General features: G+C 34.3%; 7 protein-coding genes across 8 annotated transcripts; all 7 read right to left on the bottom strand.

The window, feature by feature from the left end:
• Positions 1-506: 506 nt before the first annotated feature.
• On the bottom strand, positions 507-2,414 carry LOC138180634 (odorant receptor 13a-like). Its single transcript, XM_069114678.1, has 5 exons — positions 1,618-2,414; positions 1,120-1,219; positions 929-1,039; positions 702-857; positions 507-626 (listed from the first exon to the last, which is right to left on the bottom strand). Exons 1-5 carry the CDS (start codon positions 2,412-2,414, stop codon positions 573-575), a joined length of 1,218 nt encoding a protein of 405 aa, XP_068970779.1. The 3' UTR covers positions 507-572.
• A 1,157-nt stretch (positions 2,415-3,571) lies between these two features.
• LOC138180639 (odorant receptor Or2-like) lies at positions 3,572-5,237 on the bottom strand. Its single transcript, XM_069114684.1, has 5 exons — positions 4,294-5,237; positions 4,112-4,211; positions 3,931-4,041; positions 3,704-3,859; positions 3,572-3,628 (listed from the first exon to the last, which is right to left on the bottom strand). The coding sequence occupies exons 1-5, from the start codon at positions 5,103-5,105 to the stop codon at positions 3,572-3,574; spliced, it is 1,236 nt and encodes a 411-aa protein (XP_068970785.1). The 5' UTR covers positions 5,106-5,237.
• A 742-nt stretch (positions 5,238-5,979) lies between these two features.
• On the bottom strand, positions 5,980-11,356 carry LOC138180640 (odorant receptor 82a-like). The gene is made up of 5 exons (XM_069114686.1): positions 10,549-11,356; positions 10,381-10,480; positions 9,811-9,921; positions 9,595-9,750; positions 5,980-6,086 (listed from the first exon to the last, which is right to left on the bottom strand). Exons 1-5 carry the CDS (start codon positions 11,346-11,348, stop codon positions 6,030-6,032), a joined length of 1,224 nt encoding a protein of 407 aa, XP_068970787.1. The 5' UTR covers positions 11,349-11,356; the 3' UTR covers positions 5,980-6,029.
• On the bottom strand, positions 7,024-7,936 carry LOC138180637 (uncharacterized). 2 transcript variants are annotated; one of them, XM_069114682.1, is made up of 2 exons: positions 7,264-7,936; positions 7,168-7,201 (listed from the first exon to the last, which is right to left on the bottom strand). In XM_069114682.1, exons 1-2 carry the CDS (start codon positions 7,895-7,897, stop codon positions 7,197-7,199), a joined length of 639 nt encoding a protein of 212 aa, XP_068970783.1. In that variant the 5' UTR covers positions 7,898-7,936; the 3' UTR covers positions 7,168-7,196. The 2 variants fall into 2 exon arrangements, with proteins under 2 accessions (XP_068970782.1, XP_068970783.1); XM_069114681.1 differs by having other exon boundaries at positions 7,024-7,936.
• A 797-nt stretch (positions 11,357-12,153) lies between the features above and the next one.
• LOC138180635 (odorant receptor 10-like) lies at positions 12,154-13,988 on the bottom strand. The gene is made up of 5 exons (XM_069114679.1): positions 13,174-13,988; positions 13,003-13,102; positions 12,537-12,647; positions 12,288-12,443; positions 12,154-12,207 (listed from the first exon to the last, which is right to left on the bottom strand). Exons 1-5 carry the CDS (start codon positions 13,986-13,988, stop codon positions 12,154-12,156), a joined length of 1,236 nt encoding a protein of 411 aa, XP_068970780.1.
• Positions 13,989-15,149: 1,161 nt separating this feature from the next.
• Positions 15,150-17,106, bottom strand: LOC138180630 (odorant receptor 10-like). Its single transcript, XM_069114673.1, has 5 exons — positions 16,146-17,106; positions 15,975-16,074; positions 15,533-15,643; positions 15,284-15,439; positions 15,150-15,203 (listed from the first exon to the last, which is right to left on the bottom strand). Exons 1-5 carry the CDS (start codon positions 16,958-16,960, stop codon positions 15,150-15,152), a joined length of 1,236 nt encoding a protein of 411 aa, XP_068970774.1. The 5' UTR covers positions 16,961-17,106.
• Positions 17,107-18,039: 933 nt separating this feature from the next.
• Positions 18,040-19,983, bottom strand: LOC138180627 (uncharacterized). The gene is given in 5 exon segments (XM_069114669.1): positions 18,040-18,158; positions 18,161-18,343; positions 18,414-18,524; positions 18,871-18,970; positions 19,049-19,983. Coding segments are annotated over 5 exon segments (1,236 nt in total). The 5' UTR covers positions 19,849-19,983; the 3' UTR covers positions 18,040-18,116.
• Positions 19,984-20,113: the final 130 nt, after the last annotated feature.

The following is a 20,113-nucleotide window of genomic DNA, read 5'->3' as shown; positions in this document are numbered from 1 at the left end:
TTGTGTTGTCTTTTATTGTCCAGAAGCAGCTGTCGTTTCCTTAAACTACTTCTAAAGACTCGAAGGCTTTACAATTGTTTTGAAGCGCTGCGACAGTATCCTTTTATGTTAGTAGCGGCTATAGAATTTTATTATACACCTTATGGGTTATAAAAAAGGCGAAGATATTTTGGAGGAAATATTTTTCAGAAATTTACATGTCCGGAAATGTAAGATTAAGATCTCTTTTTTAATGGATAATGAAAAAGGAGAAAAATGTAAGTATGGGAAAAAGAAAGAACAGAAGTTAGAATTCCTGTTGAGTATCCTTTCTAAAATACAATCACTAATTCAGTTTTTAATGTCACGTTTCTAATATTCAAACATTTGTATATTTTAGAGTCTAACACTAAAATAATTCAAATTATTTCAATAATAAATTTGAGATTTCACTCGGAATATTAAATAAATTATGTAAATTTCAGGTACAGCTTTAGCATCCCATTTGGGACAGAATGTCTGGAAAAGTAAGTACTCAGCAATAGACTAACATTATTTCATGATAGTATTGTCAAAAATCATACATTTCATTACTAGTCTGTGACTGTTTGAAGTAGATTCAGATAAACTAGCGACGTTTTTGCTACCTGGAAATAGTAAAGTATACAATTTTGATTTAATTATGTCATAATATTAAAATTATTTCAAAAATAAAAACTTACGGAGCTAAAAGTATTCAGAGACAATTCAATAATTTTACCGGCCGTTAGTTTTGGTGGATATTGAGATATAGAGATCAGTAGAATTAGGTCGTAAGCTCTCTTAGCTGGCAGCTGATACCATTCGATTTCATAGGAAGTTGTACCAATTTGGCTACACTAATTACGATCATTGAGAACGCTTAATAATATAGAAAATATGTAAATAAGCGAAATTCTTGTTTAACTACCTGTTCAGTGAGAAGTTCGCCTATGTAGCAAAATATAAATATATTAAATGTGAAGGAGGTTAACAGAGTCATATAAGTCAATGTGGCGATTAGATCACTGTTTGCCCATTCCTAAAAGGCATTTAACATAATGACACTTTCTTACAATTAATCTTTAAAATACATAAAGACATATTAGTTCAATTGCTTGCCATTAAGCAGTAATATTCCAGTATACACATGCAAATCGTGCACTCTACGATTTCTGTTAAGCATATCTGATACAAAGCATCTTCGATGTTCTTTGAAAATCTGAAATTTTCATACATTTATTTCTTTATATAAGATTCTTTTCGTAATATAAAAGATTTCGTTATACATAAGAATACAGTCGGGAAGGGATTAAGTGTACAGGTGGACTAGATATGAATGAAGTTTAACCGAATTAGTATTAGTAATGTATTGAATTAAATTTTATTTATTACATGTATAGCATTATAATATATAGATTATTTATTAAATAATTGAAATTAATATTTACATTTTTTTTTGTAAACAGGTTGTATTTAACGAAACTTTATTGATACCACCTTGCACTACCTATTCATTTATTTTTGTCACTGACTGTACGATACATAAATTGTATGAAAAGTGCATAAGCTCTTATCATGTTGGAAATATTATCAATTAACAACTTTGATATTCGTTACCTTAATGTTTCCGCGTGATCGTGCACAATCACACTAAAGAGATCACGATCCTTGCTCTCCACCAAATTCTGCAATCTTGCTATTTGTATTTGAATTTGGCCACAAACATGAGTAACAAACACTGCAGCCAAACCATATGCAACCGTGGTGATGCTATACATAATCATAGCAGCGAAGCAGTGAAGAAAGAACACGATTTCATACGTAGGACTGGACTGCGTATCAAGAAACGGGTCGTAACCGATATAAGCCAATGGTTTAACCGTAGAATTCTCTTTAGTATTATCCTTGGACAAGAACTGCGCCACCGTGTGATAGGACATTCCACCTGTATATATAAAAACAGCGCACATGGTGATAAGCTTTCTGCTGACGCCCGCGTATTTTAACATGATCTGCCGATGACACGGATCCTGCACTCTCTTCCAGTCATTTTTCACCTGTCGAATGCATCTCTGTAGGAAGGCTCCTTTTCGGGCAAGGTAACTGTACTTAACTGTTGCAAATACACAGAAGCTAACCGGACCGAGCATTTTCATCTTCATATATAAATTTTTCTCTACGAAGAAGAAATGATGACCAGATGGCAAGATGATGAAGAATATGCTGGAGTAGCACGTGATCATGAGTACGATTGAGAGGAGCTGTTCGAGTCTGCTAGTGTGATTGTTAACGAGAGGCCATATTCCAATCAGCTTCAACAGCCATTGACACATCTGCAGCGTGTAATGTATGTCGTTTTGGTAATGGTTGTTTTTTAGTTGATCGTCAACTATAGTGTATGATCGATCATACATACTGGCAGCTCTAGCGCACACCGTCGACTGACCGATAGGATAGAAACTTTCAACACGATACTGTCAGAACGCAAGCGCGCGCTTCTCCGTTTCGATGAACTTCTCCACATGTTTCGTGAATGAAGGGGTACGTTCGTAGGGGAAACTTTCGTCGTGATTATTAAGCATGCACGTTTTTTCATCTTTTATAGGTTCTGTATTCGCATGTTGGAGGTGAACTGTGTTGCTTGAGTGTAGTTATAGAGCGCAGAAGTAGTGTGATCGAATAATAAGTTTGTTGTAATCCACTTTTTAAATTTCGTTATAGGTGATGACATATCTTATTATGGTTCCTAAACGACGTATGATGTGAACTATGAATTAATATTTTTATGTTAGATATATATTTCAAATTATAATATATATATTGTACTACTGTATGTCAGAACGTATTATACTTTGTGTTGAATACACATATCACACTATTAGTGTTTTAAATTGCTGGAATCTTTATATATATATATTATATATAGTTAATATATATTAATATATATTATATATAGTTAAATATATATATATATATATATATATATATATATATATATTTAACCAATAGCGACATTTTCCAAGTTTGTCTGTCGAATGTTTTGTGCAATGGATGTCTGCTTTGTTTGAAGAAAATTATATGGTAACTTTTTATGTTAGCTGCAGCTTTAGAATTTAATTATACGTGATGAGGTTTATGAAAAGGGACGGAGATGTTTTAGGGATATTTCCAGCAATATTATTTTATATGTTTGAAAATGTAAGATTAACATCTTTTTTTAGTAGATAATGAAGAGAAGAAAAATGTAAGTATGGGAAAAAAACAAAAGGTTAAAATTCTGTCGTGTATCATTTCTAGAATTCAATCATTAATTCAGTTTTTAATGTCGCTTTTCCAATTTTCAATCGTTTACCGTATTATTCTACCTGTTGTATATTGTAAAGTTTAATATTAAAATAATTCAAATTATTTCAACAATAAATATCCGATTTCACTAAGAATATCAAATAAATTATGTAAATTCCAAGTAGAACGCCAGCATCACATTTGGGACAGAATATCTGTAATAATAATTTTTCAGTAGTAGAATGGCATAATTTCATGTTAATATGTTCATAAATCATAAGTTAAATTACCAGTCGGTAACTGTTCGAAGTAAATTCAAATAAACTAGCGACGATTTTGCTACCTGGAAACAGTAAAGAGTAAAACTTTGATTTAATTGTGTCATAATATTAACACTATTTCAAAAATAATGACTTACAGAGCTAAAAGTATTCAGAGACAGTTCAATTATTTTTCCGGCCGTCAGCTTTGGTGGATAGTGAGATATGGAGATCAGTAGAATTAGGTCGTAAGCTTTCTTAGCTGGCAGCTGATACCATTCGATTTCATAGGAAGTTGTACCAATTTGGCTACACTGATTACGGTCATCGAAAACACTTAATAACGTAAAAGATACATAAATAAATGAAATTCTTTTGTAGCTACCTGTTCAGTGAGAATTTCGCCTATGTAGCAAAATATAAATATATTAAATGTGAAGGAGATCAACAGAGTAACGTAAGTTAATATGGCGATTGCATCGCTATTTTGCCATTCCTAAAATATATTGCGAATAACATCTTTTCATAACCATAGAAAATAAAGAGATATTAATTGAATTGTTTACCATCATACAATAATATTCAAGTAAACACATAATAATCGTCGATTCGACAATCTCCGTCAGACATATTTCACGCAAAGCTTCTTCAACATCTTTCGAAAATCTAAAATATCCACGTGTTTCGTTCTCTAACATTTCCTTCATTTTATAAAACTCTCATTGTATACTTATTTTATATTCCTTACCTTAAAACTTCCACGTGATCGTGCACAATAACGGACATAGAATCAGGACCGTTGTTCTTTCTCTTCTCGTTCTCCACCAAATCCTGCAATCTTGCTATTTGTACTTGGATCTGTCCACAAATGTGAGTAACAAAGATCGCAGCTAAACTGTATGCAACCGTTGTCACGCTGTACATGATCATAGCAGCGAAGCACTGGAGGAAAAACACAACTTCGTACGTAGGACTAGATTGAGTATCCAAGAACGAATCGTAGCCAGGATAAGTTAGTGGTCTAAATGTATAATTCTTCTTATTCCTTTCCTTCGATAAGAATTGCATTACCGTGTGATATGACATTCCGCCAGTATATAGAAAAATGGCACAAAGTGTGATGAGTTTTCTGCTGACCGTCGCATATTTTAACATGATCGTTCGATGATTCGGATCCTGTACCATTTTCCAGTCTTTTTCAACATGCTGGATGCATCGTTCAAAGAAGGCTCCTTTCACACCAAGGTAGCAATATTTAATCGTGGAAGAGAGACAAAAGCCAACTGGGCCGAGCAGTTTCACTTTCACGTGCACACTCTTCTCCACGAAAAAGATATGATGAAATGATGGTAAGATAATAAAGAGCAAACTGGAGAAACACATGATCATCAGGATGACTGAAACAAGCTGCTCTAGTCTACTGGTATGATTACTAACGAGAGGCCACACTCCGATTGGTTTTAACAGCCATTGGCACATTTGCAGCGTGTAATGTATGTCGTTTTCATAATGTATGTTTCTCAGCTGATCATCAACTGTGGCGTATGATCGATCATGCATACTGACAGCTCTGGTGTACAGGGACGACTGATCGACAGGATAGAAACTTTCGACACGATATAGTCAGAACGCAAGCGCGCGTCTCTTCGTTTGAACTCCTCCACGTGTATGCGCTTTGTAGGCAAGGGGACACACAGTCGGGAAACTTTCGTCGATAATTAGCGAGCACTCATTCTTGTTTCTTCATTTGCAGGTTTTACATTCGTTGGAGGGTAGATCGAGTAGAGACATGGTGCAAAAAAATCATTTGATCGGATGATAAGTGTATGTCGTCTACTTCTTCTATTGAAAGATTTTTATGTACTATTGTGGTTCCTTAATGCAGTGAGATTTGAAATACGATTATATCGTGCACCTATATTGGTATTGTTTTATATTAGCTATGCGTACTATACCATTAATGTTATGAATTAAAAAAATGTTTACGTAAACTGTGTTATTTTCTAAATTCATTTTTAGTATATTCGTTTTTAATATAATATGTCATATGATATCTTTTATGCAAATAGGACGACTGTAAAAGTTTTTATCTGTTCTTGGGTTTATATAAAATTAGATCTTCAATTATATCTTAAATCTCATTCTAATGAAAATTTAGTGTTAGTATCCAACAAAGTACAAAAAAGAGTAACAAAAAGTGTAATTTAGAGAAACTTTGTAATATCATTTTTAACTTTAATATCCATACTTCTCTTTTAATATTCTCTTTAAATTCTTAACGTATAATCGTAAATTGAACTTTCAAATATTTATTGTATAAATCTATCTTCCAAATTATTTTAATACGTAACGTATGTACTTTATTATATTAAAATAATTCTAATCATTTCAACAATATATTTCGGTTTAAGCGCAGCGTATCCGATAAATCACGTAGAATTCAGGTACAGGATTCTTTTCTTTACCATATCTTGGCAACTTTATTTAGAATTCAGTAACCGTTCGCAGCATGTTCAGGTAAACTAGCGACGATTTCAACACCTAAAAATAATAAACATTATTATTCATTAAAAATTTCATTTTCAGTTCGGGATCACGTACAACGCCAAAAGTGTTCATCGATAGAACGAGTATTTTTCCAGCCGTGAGTTTCAGTGGGTATTTCGATATGGCGAGCACCAGAACGATGTCACGAGCTTTTCTCCCAGGTAGATTGTACCATTCTATATCGTACAAAGCGGTCGCGATTTCGCTACCCTGGTACAACACTCATATCTATTATGCCAATGGTTAATTATCCAATGGTTAAGTGTCTATGTTGAAACATGGAGTGAATAATGAGGCGAAAAACTGTATGAATGAATCACGCCTTGAGTATATACTTTTTATAAATACCTGTCCAAGAAGAAGCTCTCCTACGTAACAATATATCAGTATATTAAAGGTGAAAGAAGTTAAAAGGATGATATACGTTGAGATCGCGACTGAATCGCTAGTCTCCCATTCCTAAAATATATTGCTTTATAATTGTTGTTTTGAACGTATATACTGTATTTTGGTATTTGAAATTATACATATGTTATGATACATATACGTGTAATATTAATTACATAATAATTTATACATAGTTATACATATTCGAGATTACGTTAATAATATTTGTTATTTGATATATATAGAATAATAATTTGCGTTACTTTTACCATCATACAGTAATATTCGAGTAAGCATATTAGCAAGGTGGACAGCATTACTTCTATCAAGAATAATCCTTGTAATGCAGTTTCAATGTTTTTCGTAAATCTGCAATGTCATAGTTATTTCTCGAGCAATATAATAATATGTAATTAAAGGGTTCAGTAGGAAAGTCGTATAAGTGTACCTTTTTCTAGGAATGAATTAAGCACGGAAAACGATGTATAGAGGATTTTTTTTAATGAATTTTAATGATATGCTTTAATGTTTGAAGGCACAAAGATTTTTCTATCAAACTTTGCTCGAAATTTTCTTTCCTTTCTTTTCTTAATTATTTAACTGCTTTACCTCAAAATCTCCACGTGTTCACTCACGATAACCGCCAAATGATCCTCCATCCCATTTTCCAATGCCTTCCCATCTTTCTTCAGATTCTCCAGTCTCAATGTTTGTATCTTAATCTGTCCACAGGCGTGCGTAGTAAAAATCGCCGTCAAACTATATGCAGCCATCGTGATATTACCTGTGACCAGAACGTAAACACAGTGCATACAATACACGATTTCATACGTGGGACTTTCTTGAATATCGAAAAATGCCTCGTAGCCAGGATAGGTGAGCGGCCTGATCGTTATGTTCTCATTAATCTTCTTCTTCGATAATAATGGCATAATAGTGTGATAAGACAGACCGCCGGTATACATAAATGCCGCACATAAAGTGATCAGATTTCTGCCCATGGTCACGTATCGAACCATGATTGCACGATGATCTTTGTCTTGCAGCATCTTCCAATTTTTCTTTACATGTTTGACACAACGACCGAGTTCTGAACTTTTTACGCCAAGGTAACCGTACTTAAACAGTGCAGTTACACAAAATGCTAATGGAGCCAAGAATTTGATTTTCATGTTCATGTCTTTTTCATAGAACAAAATATAATAACCGAATGGCACGATGACAAATTGCAAGATTGAACAGCAAATTATGATTAACAACACAGACACTATTTTCTCGAATTTGTTCACGTGATCGTGCAGGAAAAAGTAGATGCCTAAAGGTTTCAAGATCCAATGACAAAATTGGAATGTGTGATATATGTCGCTTTTGTAATGGTTATTTCGTAAATGATCGTTAACATCGCTGGAGGATCGCATGTTAACGCTTTCGGCGCACAGCGTCGACTAAACTCACTGAACGATGCTCACGACGATACTGAAAGGGATATATATTGGGACGCAAGCGCAAAACTGAATGAATGAAACTTTATTTCATAATCGATAGGTATTACGCGTATTGCAATCACATGTTACTCCTGGCTGGTTTGTGTTTGGGTTTCCACTGTGGGGACTCGTCTCTATAGCGATATGTGGTCAATAGTTCTTGTCATTTTGCTTAACCTTGTTGTTTTTCTTGAGTCTCTATGGTCGAAAATTATATTTCTATACTGATAGCTTCTAAATATATGGTTTTAGAGTTTTATTATTTTTTTTATGTCACGCTTCTCATGAATAAACTATTTCTCAGTTTGAGAAGGAGATATCTGAAAGGATGTAAATGCGAGAAAGAAAGAAGAAGAACAGGATTAATGTACTTTTAGTGCAATTGTAAAATTTTGAAACAAATTTTTGTGAAGTACTATTTCTATCAATTGAGTTTTCGTGAAATGAATGATCGATTCGTTTAGTGACCTGCTGCAACTTTTTGCTATTAACGAATCTCAATACGCTTCAAGTTGTTGATAGTAGTTTTATGAGTTGAGCAATATTGGGGGAATGGAGCGGAGAAGGACTTGTACATTCGCAGAGGAGACATTTTAAGTGTGAAATATGATTTAGAAATCTGAAATGTGTCAGATCAGTTCGGTGCACAAATTGGTAGGTGAATGTGTAAAGTTTGGAATAATTCTGGTCAAATTATCATTCTAAATTTTAATTATTGAGTTATAGTTTTGCTATCATAAGAAATATGTAGATGTAACTTTGGTTTATAGAAAAATGTGTTTTCAAGTAGTGATAGTACAGTATATTAAGTATATTGAGTATATTGAGATGATGGCTGTAACATCCGTAGTTAGTAACGATTTTAATATCTGTAACAGAAGACATTCGATTGAAGTACATTGCACCATGATTGATAGACACTTGTGCGTAAGTGCGTATTAGCTACAATCAAGTTTTAGAATTGCGCATGTGCTAACAGCATGGTATATGGCAAATCAGATTTGAGAAGCTTACTGTCTGTGCAGTTGAAATCTCCTTATAACCACCTGTTGATTCAATCCGTAGCAAGGTATGTATGTGCATCTATACAATCCAGTGAAATTTCTAGAAATGTTTTTACTAATGAATATAAATATATTTGATATTGTTTGAATAAGTAAAAAATAACTAATCCATACTAATCAGTAATAACTTCAAAAGCTATTCTAGATTAAAATAATAATCATTTCACATGAACTTTCAATAGTATCAATTTTTCAGGAATGTAGTCCAATAATTAATTGTCTACAAATATGATTAGATATAATTATAATTTTATCAACCATCTCGATGAGATTTATGCTATAATATGTTCTTTTTTACAGACACTGCACACCTCACAAGCACACATTTAATCATCATAAAAGGCGAAAGAAATATTTTTTGTACCTCCAAGTTGTTTCAACAGAAAAATGATAAACTTTATTATCTAAGTAGATATACGTTAAAGATATGTGCAGCTTACGTCATCGTCGTCTGACATAGCATATTTAGATAGGCAAAAACTGTCTTTACTATCTGCAATCACACGTGATTCCATGAATATTTTTGAGTGAACTTCTTTCAAAATTAACAAAATTAAGAACACGTACATTAGCGAATGTTAATACGGACATGTCAATGATCTTTCCCGCAGTTATTTTAACTTCCATGCTAGACCGAGAAATGATCATAATCAGATTTATGATATCTTGGTCAGGCAAATGATACCAGTCTGCCATATAAACCATGTCTCCAATCTTTTTACACTATTAGCATTTGAGTCAATGAGTTTAAAGTATTAGATTATGTTACCGTACGTTCATTACCTTTTCCATTATTATTTCACCGATGTAGCATACTAAAAAAATGTTGCAAGTCATAGATATAATTATCATAACATATGCAGCTATGTTCTGAATATTATGTTCAGACCATTCCTGAGGAAAAGTAAATATTTCCAATTAGATTCAACAACTATAATGTTCAGACGAATTTTATAGCATTTTTATTGTTTTAATTTGTGGAGCATATATTAACCAGACTTAAGTGTTTGTAAACATTAGACATTATTCTTTTGAATTTTCAACATAGAAACGTACGAAACTTATTATATTGAAGGCCCACGGAGCGAAAGCAAATTTTCAAACAATTTAACACAAACTATGTTTAAATTTAATAAATATATCCAATGATTAATCAGAATATTTATCAATGACCATAATTATTATATTATTACAACGAATACTTAATAATTAATTTATAAACTCAAAGATTCTTGGCTGTGACAATAAAAGTCTCACTTGATAATTGCTTTTTTCATTTCATGGTAGAAATTTTGTTTCCAATCAGTGGTCCTATAGAATTACCATACACATTTCTTAATATGTTTAGCATACCGCAAGAATGTAATAGCTAGGCATGCACATACCCAGCATACATTTGAACATTTCCATGAAGCATATTGGACTCATAATACGTTCGATACGTGCGATCAAACTGCATTTCAAAATACATTAGTCAAATTCATTAAATTATCAAAATAAGAATATAAAAACAAGTATTACCTTAGAGCTCTCAAATGATGTTCCACGATTACGCCTATTTTATTGGCTGGAGCATTATTATTCTGTTCTTTCGAATGCTGATTCACGAATTCATTGATCCAAGTTACCATTATGTTTAACTGACCAAGAGCATGGCTTGCGAATACTGTAGCAAGACTAAACGCGCCAGCGGCGCTTGATGTTGCGATAAATGCTGATAAAAATTGTGTACCAAGAATGATGTCGTGTCCTGGATTAGTTTGAACTGGAAGTTTATACGCTGGGCAAGGTAAAGTATATACGAGGATGGTCTCATTTCTGACTTCGATGGTTCGTTTAAATGCTCCTAATACAAGGCAAGTGCAAAAGACGCTCCCGTGCATGAAAGCGGTGCAGAAACACGCGATGTAGCGACCGAGTTTTGCATTCTTTAACATTACTCGTTGGTCTTCCAATCTTGTTATAGTCTTCCAGTCGGTTTTTATATGTTTTATGCAATAATGTATGTCACCTTGGCGTAGCAGTAACACAGCGTAATTGAATCCTCCGACACACCAGTGACTAAGTGGACCAAACATTTTTAGTTTGAGGTAAAGGTCTTCTTTCTCGAGCAGGATGTTTAATACTCCAGGAATTATAGTGAACAATGAAAAGCACCAACAAACCACATTCAAAATCCATGACATGAATTTTTCGCGGTTAGTAGTAGAATTTGAAGAGGGCCAAGCGCCTATTGGTTTTAAGATCCATCGGTTCACCTGTATGCTGTACTCGCTAAGACTACCGAATTTTCTTTCAACTGTTACAGGGTCGTCTGTCATTGTGTTCACTCAGCAATGTCGCCGTTGCAACTGAATGAGGGGACAGTACTCTGTGTTGCCCAATGTGCGCGCATACCTTGTCAAAGGATTCGCGCCGATCGATTCTGTCAGTTGCTGTTTACCGCTTTTTGTGGCGGTAAATTAATCTATGTGCGATTCAAATTGTTGACACTTGTCGTACGAATTGGACAATGTACACGCAATAGAGATCGAGTTACATTTTTATAAAAAATATGTGTTAAAAAGTCTTACTACAGAAATTAATGGTTGAAGTAAATATCTTCTTTAAATAATTGGTCTGCTTGGAATATATTATACTGGGGTTAGTAGATACTGTCCGTGTATGAAATATATATTTGAGCGCACGACCGACAAGTTGATTCTTCAATTATGTATGTGGCTAGATACAGACAAATATTATTGCAAATTACTATATTTTTCATTATTTTAGTGCAGCATTTTTATTGCACTAAACATCTCTTTTATTGTTTTTGAATTAATACGAGGTAACTCCCAAATGACAAGCGATTCGAAATGCCAAATGGTCATGTTGAAGCGTACAATGTATTTATTCGAAAGAATATTTCAGGAAATAGCATGGAAATACTTTTAAGATTTCAAAATTTTTACTTTACAGTGATTTGCAAATTTTCATTTATCTACGCATTTATCATACTTAAAAATGAATCCATTTCTCTAAAATATAATCTTTGAAATCAGTAGAACTTGGAAACACTTTTTGTCCGATAACTACTTTAGATTTTAATAAGAAGATACGAAAGCAATATAATACGATTTCGTATTTTCATGTAGTGAGAGTACGAAGCAGACTCAAATATGCGAATGCGGACTTTAACACCTGTAGCGGAGAAAATTCTACAAGAATGTGGGTTTTATAATTCAAAATAATCAACGAATAGATAAATATACGCTACTTACGCTGCAGAAACTGGCTAACGATAATTCGACGAGTTTTCCAGCTGTTAATTTCGTGGAAGAGTTTGCAACGGCGAATATTAAAATCAGTCCTAGTGCTTTCTTTTGTGGCAAACGGTACCAATCGATCATATAGGCTGATAGACTAATGTTCCTACACTATAATATTGAAATTACAGTATTTTATTAGAATTTCATTTATATTTCAGATAAAATAATACCAAACAATAACTTTCAAAATAAGTAAATTACCTGTTCAGATAAAATTTCCCCAATGTAACACAGGATGAAAATATTGAACGTAAATGATATGAGCAATGTGCAATAAGTCAATGTTCCTATAGTTTCACTTTGCTCCCATTCCTAGAAAACTGACAACAAAGTATGACAAATGTAATTCGATATATCGATACAGTAGAACTCCGTTTATATGAACTCTACTTATTTGAGCAAAAATTTAGTTAGTAATTGTAAATTAGTAAATGTAAATTTAGTCAATTAAATGAATTTCGGCTGTTTGAATCTGTTAATATGAACATGGATTCCTATTAGGTAAACCAAAGATCAAAGCTTGTAAAGAGAAACGTGGGGCCCTCATGATATGAATTTCAATTATATAAGGTATTTGTTAATGTTGTCAAAATTATGCGTAATTATACAATTTGTATAAATGGAGTTCTACTGCATTTTAATATCTTTATCAGCATCACTTCACTACCGTGAGTAAATAATATCCAAGGAAACAAATATTCATCGTACAGCCTATTAGTTCCACGAAACATATCTCGTTAAGAAGGTCTTCTATCTGAGATATAAAACTAAAAATTGTTTGCAAATTATACGCTTACATAGTCTATACGATCTACATAAACATTGAAACACTTTTTACCCTAGTATGTGTAAATGATGTTCCACAATATCGCCTAATCCTTGTTCATGATCGTTCAAGTCCTTTTCTTCTTCCAGACTACCGACAAGTCTTTGAAGCTTTCTCACGAGGATTCCAAACTGTCCGCAGACGTGCATGACGAATACAGCAGCCAAGCTGCAAGCACCGACAGTTACTGAATATATCACAAATCCAGCCAAACATTGCATGAGCTGTACGATTTCAAACGAGGGACTAGTCCGTGGATCCAGAAGACCGCGGTAAATGGGAAACGCTTGTGACCTCACGGTTTCGTTGTCGATGATTTCCGTGCGTTTGGTGCATAGTGGCATCACGGTGGTATAGAAAAATCCGCCAGAATACATGAAGCCAGCGCAAAAGATCGCCAAAGATCTCCCAATTCTTGCATTCTCTTTCATAATTTCTCTGTCTTCTTGTCGCAGTTGCGCATGTATACGATCCCAGTCTGAGCGAATATTCTCGATACATTTTCCAATCCTGGCACCACGAGAGACGAGGATGTAATATTTAATCGCAGCCATTACGCAGAAACTGAGCGGACCGATCATTTTGATCTTGGTATCGAGATCGCCTGTTTTGTCGAGAACAGTGCAGAGAGCGCAAGGTACCAGAAGAAAACTTATTAGAAAGGAGCTAATCAAGGTGAGGATGATGGAGTTGATCTTTTCTGTTGTTGTGATACACAGGGAGATAGGCCAGACTCCGATTGACTTGAGTAACCAACGATTTATCTGGACACTATACATCCAATCTTTGTCCCATGAATGGGCTGATGGATTTACAAGGACGACCATACTGTATGGGATGATATTAGCGAGTCGAAAGTGCACGCACAACTGAAGCGATGATGAACGGTGATACATCGATTACTGAAGCTTTCGACATCGCGCATGTGCTAATTTCGTCGGCTTTCTCTCAACAAACCTGATTCGAGCAGCTTGCCAGTGCAGAACTTACCTCCTAACCACTAGTTGATTCGATCCGCGAGGAGGTGTGTATGTGGGCACGGCAAAGCCATAAGTGCGAACGTATGGTATTAGAAATGTTTCTCGCATGAATTCTATGTAATTTTTATGTGCGATATTTCAATACAATTGAAGCGGTTACAATACGTTTTTCGTAAATGCTATCGCTCTTTTTTTTCTGTATCTTACCTCTTATTGTCGTATCACGTTTGTGATCTGAACCACTGTTATAATTCAACAAAGGCATATTGCATTTGTGATAAAGTTTAGTTTTTAATTAGTTTCAGTTGTATGTGTTACAGTACTCGCGTGAGTTAGTCACTGTGCGTAAGATAAGGATCGGATGACGGAGGATAATTTGGACTTTTTCGCAGGATGGGGTAGCTGATCAGAGGTATGTTTCAATTACCGGTCATTTTGATCGCACACGATAGGAATAGGTATACGCGAAGTATCGGTAGGGTTAATGTTAAATAATTGGTCTGGTTGGAATATATTATACTGGAGTTAGTAGATACTGTCCGTGTATGAAATATATATTTGAGTGCACGACCGTCGAGTTGATTCTTCAATTATTTATTTGGCGAGATACAGACAAATATTATTACAAATTACTATATTTTTCATTATTTTAGTGCAGCATTCTTATTGCACTATATATTTCTTTTATTGTTCTTGAATTAATATGAGGTAACTCCCAAATGACAAGCGATTCGAAATGCCAAATGGTCATGTCGTCGCGTACAATATATTTATTCGAAAGAATATTTCAGGAAATAGCATGGAAATACTTTTAAGATTTCAAAATTTTTACTTTACAGTGATTTGTAAATTTTCATTTATCTCGACATTTATCATACTTAAAAATGAATCCATTTCTCTAAAATATAATCTTTGAAATCAGTAGAACTTGGAAACACTTTTTGTCCGATAACTATTCTAGATTTTAATAAGAAGATACTAAAGCAAATATAATATGATTTCGTATTTTCATGTAGTGAGAGTACGAAGCAGACTCAAATATGCGAATGCGGACTTTAACACCTGTAGCGGAGAAAATTCTACAAGAATGTGGGTTTTATAATTCAAAATAATCAACGAATAGATAAATATGCGCTACTTACGCTGCAGAAACTGGCTAACGATAATTCGACGATTTTTCCTGCTGTTAATTTCGTGGAAGAATTTGCAACGGCGAATATTAAAATCAGTCCTAGTGCTTTCTTTTGTGGCAAACGGTACCAATCGATCATATAGGCTGATAGACTAATGTTCCTACACTATAATATTGAAATTACAGTATTTTATTAGAATTTCATTTATATATCAGTTAAAATAATACCAAACAATAACTTTCAAAATAAGTAAATTACCTGTTCAGATAAAATTTCCCCAATGTAACACAGGATGAAAATATTGAACGTAAATGATATGAGCAATGTGCAATAAGTCAATGTTCCTATAGTGTCATTTTGCTCCCATTCCTAGAAAATTGACAACAAAACATGACAAATGTAATTCGATATATCGATACAGTACAACTCCGTTTATATGAACTCTACTTATCTGAGCAAAAATTTAGTCAGTATTCAATTAAATGAATTTCGGTTGTTTGAATTTGCTAATGTGAACATGGATTCCTATTTGGTAAACGAAAGATCAAAGCTGGTGAAAAAGATACGTGTGGCCCTCATGATATGAATTTCAATTATATAAGGTATTTGTTAATGTTGTCAAAATTATGCGTAATTATACAAGTTCGTATAAATGGAGTTCTACTGTATTTTAATATCTTTATCAGCATCACTTCATTACCGTGAGTAAATGATATGCAAGGAAACAAATATTCACCGTACAGCCTATTAGTTCCACGAAACATATCTCGTTAAGAAGGTCCTCTATCTGAGATATGAAACTAAAAATTGTTTGCAAATTATACGTTTACATAGTCTATACGATCTACATAAACATTGAAACACTTTTTACCCTAGTATGTGTAAATGATGTTCCACAATATCGCCTAATCGTTGTTCATGGACGTTCAAGTTCTTTTCTTCTTCCAGACTACCGACAAGTCTCTGAAGCATTCTTACGAGGATTCCAAACTGTCCGCAGACGTGCATGACGAATACAGCAGCCAAGCTGCAAGCACCGACAGTTACTGAATATATCACAAATCCAGCCAAACATTGCATGAGCTGCACGATTTCAAACGAGGGACTTGTCCGTGGATCCAGAAGACCGCGGTAAATGGGAAACGCTTGTGTCCTCACGGTTTCGTTGTCGATGATTTCCGTGCGTTTGGAGCATAGTGGCATCACGGTGGTATAGAAAAATCCGCCAGAATACATGAAGCCAGCGCAAAAGATCGCCAAAGATCTCCCAATTCTTGCATTCTCTTTCATAATTTCTCTGTCTTCTTGGCGCAGTTGCGTATGAATACGATCCCAGTCTGAGCGAATATTCTCGATACAGTTAGCAATCATGACACCACGAGAGGTGAGGATGTAATATTTAATCGCAGCCATCACGCAGAAGCTGAGCACACCGATCATTTTGATCTTGGCTTCGGGATCGTCTGTTTTGACGAGAACAGTGCAAAGAGCGCAAGGTACCAGGAGGAAACTTATTAGAAAGGAGCTAATCAAGGTGAGGATGATGGAATTGCTCTTTTCTGTTGTTGTGATACACAGGGAGATAGGCCAGACTCCGATTGCTTTGAGTAACCAACGATTTATCTGGACGCTATACATCCAATCTTTGTCCCATGAATGGGTAGACGGATTTACAAGGACGACCATGCTGCATGGAATGATATTAACGAGTCGAAGTTGCACTCATAACTGAAGGGATGATGAGTGGTGTACATCGATTACTGAAGCTTTCGACATCGCGCATGTGCTAACTTTGTCGGCTTTGTCTCAACAAATATGATTCGAGCAGCTTGCCAGTGCAAAACTTACCTCCTAACCACTAGTTGATTCGATCCGCGAGGAGGTGTGTATGTGTGCACGGGAAAGCCATAAGTGCGAACGTATGGATTAGAAATATTTCTCCCATGAGTTCATGAGGGGATGAACTTCTGTTCTCGTATCACGTTTGTGATCTGAACCACAGTTATAATTCAACAAAGGTATATTGCATATTTGTGACGGAGGATAATTTGGACTTTTTCGCAGGATGTGAAAGCTGATCAGAGGTATGTTTTAAAAATTTGAAGCATGATTTGCAGACATGATACGTGTCAGACGATCTCATGCTAGCGAGTGTGAAGGTATATTATATATTCTACTTTTTAGCAATTTCACTGATATTCGAATTAGCGTTTAAATGTTATACCGAAGTTCATGGACATTGACTACAGCGGAATTATTCATTATGCGATGACGAAGGGAAAGCAACCCTTACTTTCTGTTTTTAACGAGTTTTTCTGCGCTTACGTGTTTTTTTATTCTGACAAAATTTCTTATGTTTATAGAAGATATGAAAGATATACACGATTTTCCGTCTTATATATAAACTAAAATATTTCCTACGATATTAAAAACCTGTTTACTTGTTAAAACAAAAGTAAGATTACAGGACAGAAGGAATAAATTATCTTTATCCATGAACTCTCGTATAGCATTACTAATACTTACATTAAATATTTATTAATTACATAATAATTATAAACCATAAGGTTTAAGTTTAATGTAACAATTATGTATTAATATGTATAATAGTGCGTTATAACTTTTCAAAAGGATAGACAAAAATTTGACAGATTGTCATATATATTTATGTACATATATATGACGTTGTCACATGTATTGTCTTGTTTGTATAAAAATAATAAGCAATATCTTTAATACTCCTTATATTTTAAATTTTACAAGTTTACGCATTAACAGATCAAAAATGTACTGTGTTATGTGGCTTGGCGCAACAGGTTGAAATATGCGCAAGCAGTTTTTATTACCTGAAATAGTACCAAATTTTTCAACAATTGGTGAATATAGATAAATGTAAATAAACTGATAACTTACATTACCGAAGGTGAATATGGACATATGAACTAGCTTACCAGCAGTGATTTTAATCATCATGCTGGATCTTAAGATTATCTGGATCAAATTAAGTATATCCTTGTAAGGTAAGTAGTACCAGTTTGTCATATAAACCACTTCTCCAACCTTTTCGCACTATTGAAAATTTTCTCGGTAAATGTTCATTATACTTGGAAACAATTTATGTTACCTATATGTTCGTTACCTGTTCTTTTAGTGTCTCACCAATATAACATATGACAAAAATGTTAAAAGTCATGGAAAAAAGTATTATTAGATATGCGGGCATATATTGAATATCATGTTCTTTCCATTCCTAGAGAAAATATAATATATTTTTAATTAAATTAACTACCTTTTATTCAGTGAATTTGAAAGCAATATTGTTTAAAGAAAGGCAAAAATTTTGAAGAAAACATATCACCAGATTGGTTAAAAGTATCAACATAAAGTTATTAGATATAGGAAGCTGGTAATTCAAAGTAATTTGTTTTAATTCAAAATAAGAGTTTTACTCAAAATAAGAATTGCAATATCAAAATAAGTATGGTTTCCAAAATACGTATCTATGTATAATAAATTACTATTAGGGAACATACTTGAATGAGTATATAAACGTATATTTTTCTCTCTAAAATAAAATAGATCTTTTAAGAACGTACCGTAAGGATATAATATCCAATCATGCACATGTTCATCGTACACTTGAACAGTTCCATGAAGCATATTTCATTCATCACATCTTCGATACCTGCTATAAAACTGCATTCAATATGTACTTACAGTATGTTACGAATAGTCACCAAAATAACGCGATAAATATTCTTCGATAAATCTTACCTCAGAACCCTGAGATGATGTTCAACGATCTCGCCAATTTCATTCAGTCCAACATTTCTACTATGATCCTTCGATCGATTCACAAATTCCTTGATCCATATCATGAGAATAGCCAGTTGGCCACACGCGTGGGCTGCAAATACAGCAGCCATGCCAACTGCGCCAACTGCGCTTGAATTTGCGATAAATCCAGACACAAATTGCGAAGCAAGTATGATTTCATACGTTGGACTAACGTCAATCGAGATTAAACTTTTATAGAAACCGCAGGGTAACAGACGTATAATTTTTGTTTCATTTCCTATCTCGATGATTTTCGTGGCGAAAGCCGCCATCGTACAGTGTGACAAGACACCAACTTGCATGAAAGCAGTGCAGAAAATTGTAGTATAGCGGCCAATCTTCGCATAACGCATCATTACCTGTTGATCCTTCTGCCTAGTTACGATTTTCCAGTCATTTTGTATATGTTCTATACAAACACGCATCTCTCTGCTTCGTAACAACAAGGTGCTATAATTAATGCCACCGATAAGCCAATGACTGAAAGGGCCAAGTATCTTCAGTTTCATGCGAATATTCTCATCTTCCAAAATGAGGTGGAGTAAACAGGGGATTATGGTGAACAACACGAAGAAGTAACAGAGAAAGATTAAAACAAAGCAAATAATTCTTTCCAGCCTCGAAGTGGATGCAGATAGAGGCCAAACTCCGATTGGTTTGAGGAACCATCGATTTAATTGCAAACTGTAATCGCTAAGGCTATACAAATTTTCCTCGACTCTTACAGATTCTGTCATCGTGGTCACTCGACGAAGTTATGAGAACTACTGAATTGCATGTTTGACATGAATGGAGTCGGGGGATCAGAGTGCACAGCACTTGCATAAAGTTTTGAGTGATTCTATGACGATCGATTTATCTAGACAGTTTTTGCGACTGTGTATGCTTGGAAGTTAGCGAAAGTTATCGTGGGAACGCACAACGTGGACATACACATTGTTGGTTTTACGACAGATTATGTTGGGTTTAGTTGGTATATGATTGAATTGATGAAGTCATTGG

This window comes from Bombus flavifrons, chromosome 6 (assembly GCF_040668555.2).
Source record: "Bombus flavifrons isolate JBK064 chromosome 6, iyBomFlav1_principal, whole genome shotgun sequence".
Lineage (NCBI taxonomy): Eukaryota > Metazoa > Arthropoda > Insecta > Hymenoptera > Apidae > Bombus > Bombus flavifrons.
This window is presented reverse-complemented; position numbering and strand designations above follow the sequence as displayed.

What these genes read in the sequence shown, in the direction of transcription:
- LOC138180634 (XM_069114678.1), bottom strand. Translation starts at nt 2,414, where the DNA reads ATGTATGATCGATCATACACTATAGTTGACGATCAACTAAAAAACAAC. An exon ending in GATCACGCGGAAACATTAAG is followed by an intron (nt 1,220 to 1,617) that starts GTAACGAATATC and finishes TGAAAATTTCAG; the next exon opens with ATTTTCAAAGAACATCGAAG. An exon ending in CTCTGAATACTTTTAGCTCC is followed by an intron (nt 627 to 701) that starts GTAAGTTTTTAT and finishes TACTATTTCCAG; the next exon opens with GTAGCAAAAACGTCGCTAGT.
- LOC138180639 (XM_069114684.1), bottom strand. Translation starts at nt 5,105, where the DNA reads ATGCATGATCGATCATACGCCACAGTTGATGATCAGCTGAGAAACATA. An exon ending in GATCACGTGGAAGTTTTAAG is followed by an intron (nt 4,212 to 4,293) that starts GTAAGGAATATA and finishes TGGATATTTTAG; the next exon opens with ATTTTCGAAAGATGTTGAAG. An exon ending in GCGAAATTCTCACTGAACAG is followed by an intron (nt 3,860 to 3,930) that starts GTAGCTACAAAA and finishes GACCGTAATCAG; the next exon opens with TGTAGCCAAATTGGTACAAC.
- LOC138180637 (XM_069114681.1), bottom strand. Translation starts at nt 7,897, where the DNA reads ATGCGATCCTCCAGCGATGTTAACGATCATTTACGAAATAACCATTAC.
- LOC138180640 (XM_069114686.1), bottom strand. Translation starts at nt 11,348, where the DNA reads ATGACAGACGACCCTGTAACAGTTGAAAGAAAATTCGGTAGTCTTAGC. An exon ending in CATCATTTGAGAGCTCTAAG is followed by an intron (nt 10,481 to 10,548) that starts GTAATACTTGTT and finishes TTTGAAATGCAG; the next exon opens with TTTGATCGCACGTATCGAAC. An exon ending in GTGAAATAATAATGGAAAAG is followed by an intron (nt 9,751 to 9,810) that starts GTAATGAACGTA and finishes AAATGCTAATAG; the next exon opens with TGTAAAAAGATTGGAGACAT.
- LOC138180635 (XM_069114679.1), bottom strand. Translation starts at nt 13,988, where the DNA reads ATGGTCGTCCTTGTAAATCCATCAGCCCATTCATGGGACAAAGATTGG. An exon ending in CATCATTTACACATACTAGG is followed by an intron (nt 13,103 to 13,173) that starts GTAAAAAGTGTT and finishes AACAATTTTTAG; the next exon opens with TTTTATATCTCAGATAGAAG. An exon ending in TTGGATATTATTTACTCACG is followed by an intron (nt 12,648 to 13,002) that starts GTAGTGAAGTGA and finishes TCAGTTTTCTAG; the next exon opens with GAATGGGAGCAAAGTGAAAC.
- LOC138180630 (XM_069114673.1), bottom strand. Translation starts at nt 16,960, where the DNA reads ATGGTCGTCCTTGTAAATCCGTCTACCCATTCATGGGACAAAGATTGG. An exon ending in GGGAAATTTTATCTGAACAG is followed by an intron (nt 15,440 to 15,532) that starts GTAATTTACTTA and finishes TCAATATTATAG; the next exon opens with TGTAGGAACATTAGTCTATC. An exon ending in CGTTAGCCAGTTTCTGCAGC is followed by an intron (nt 15,204 to 15,283) that starts GTAAGTAGCGCA and finishes TCTCCGCTACAG; the next exon opens with GTGTTAAAGTCCGCATTCGC.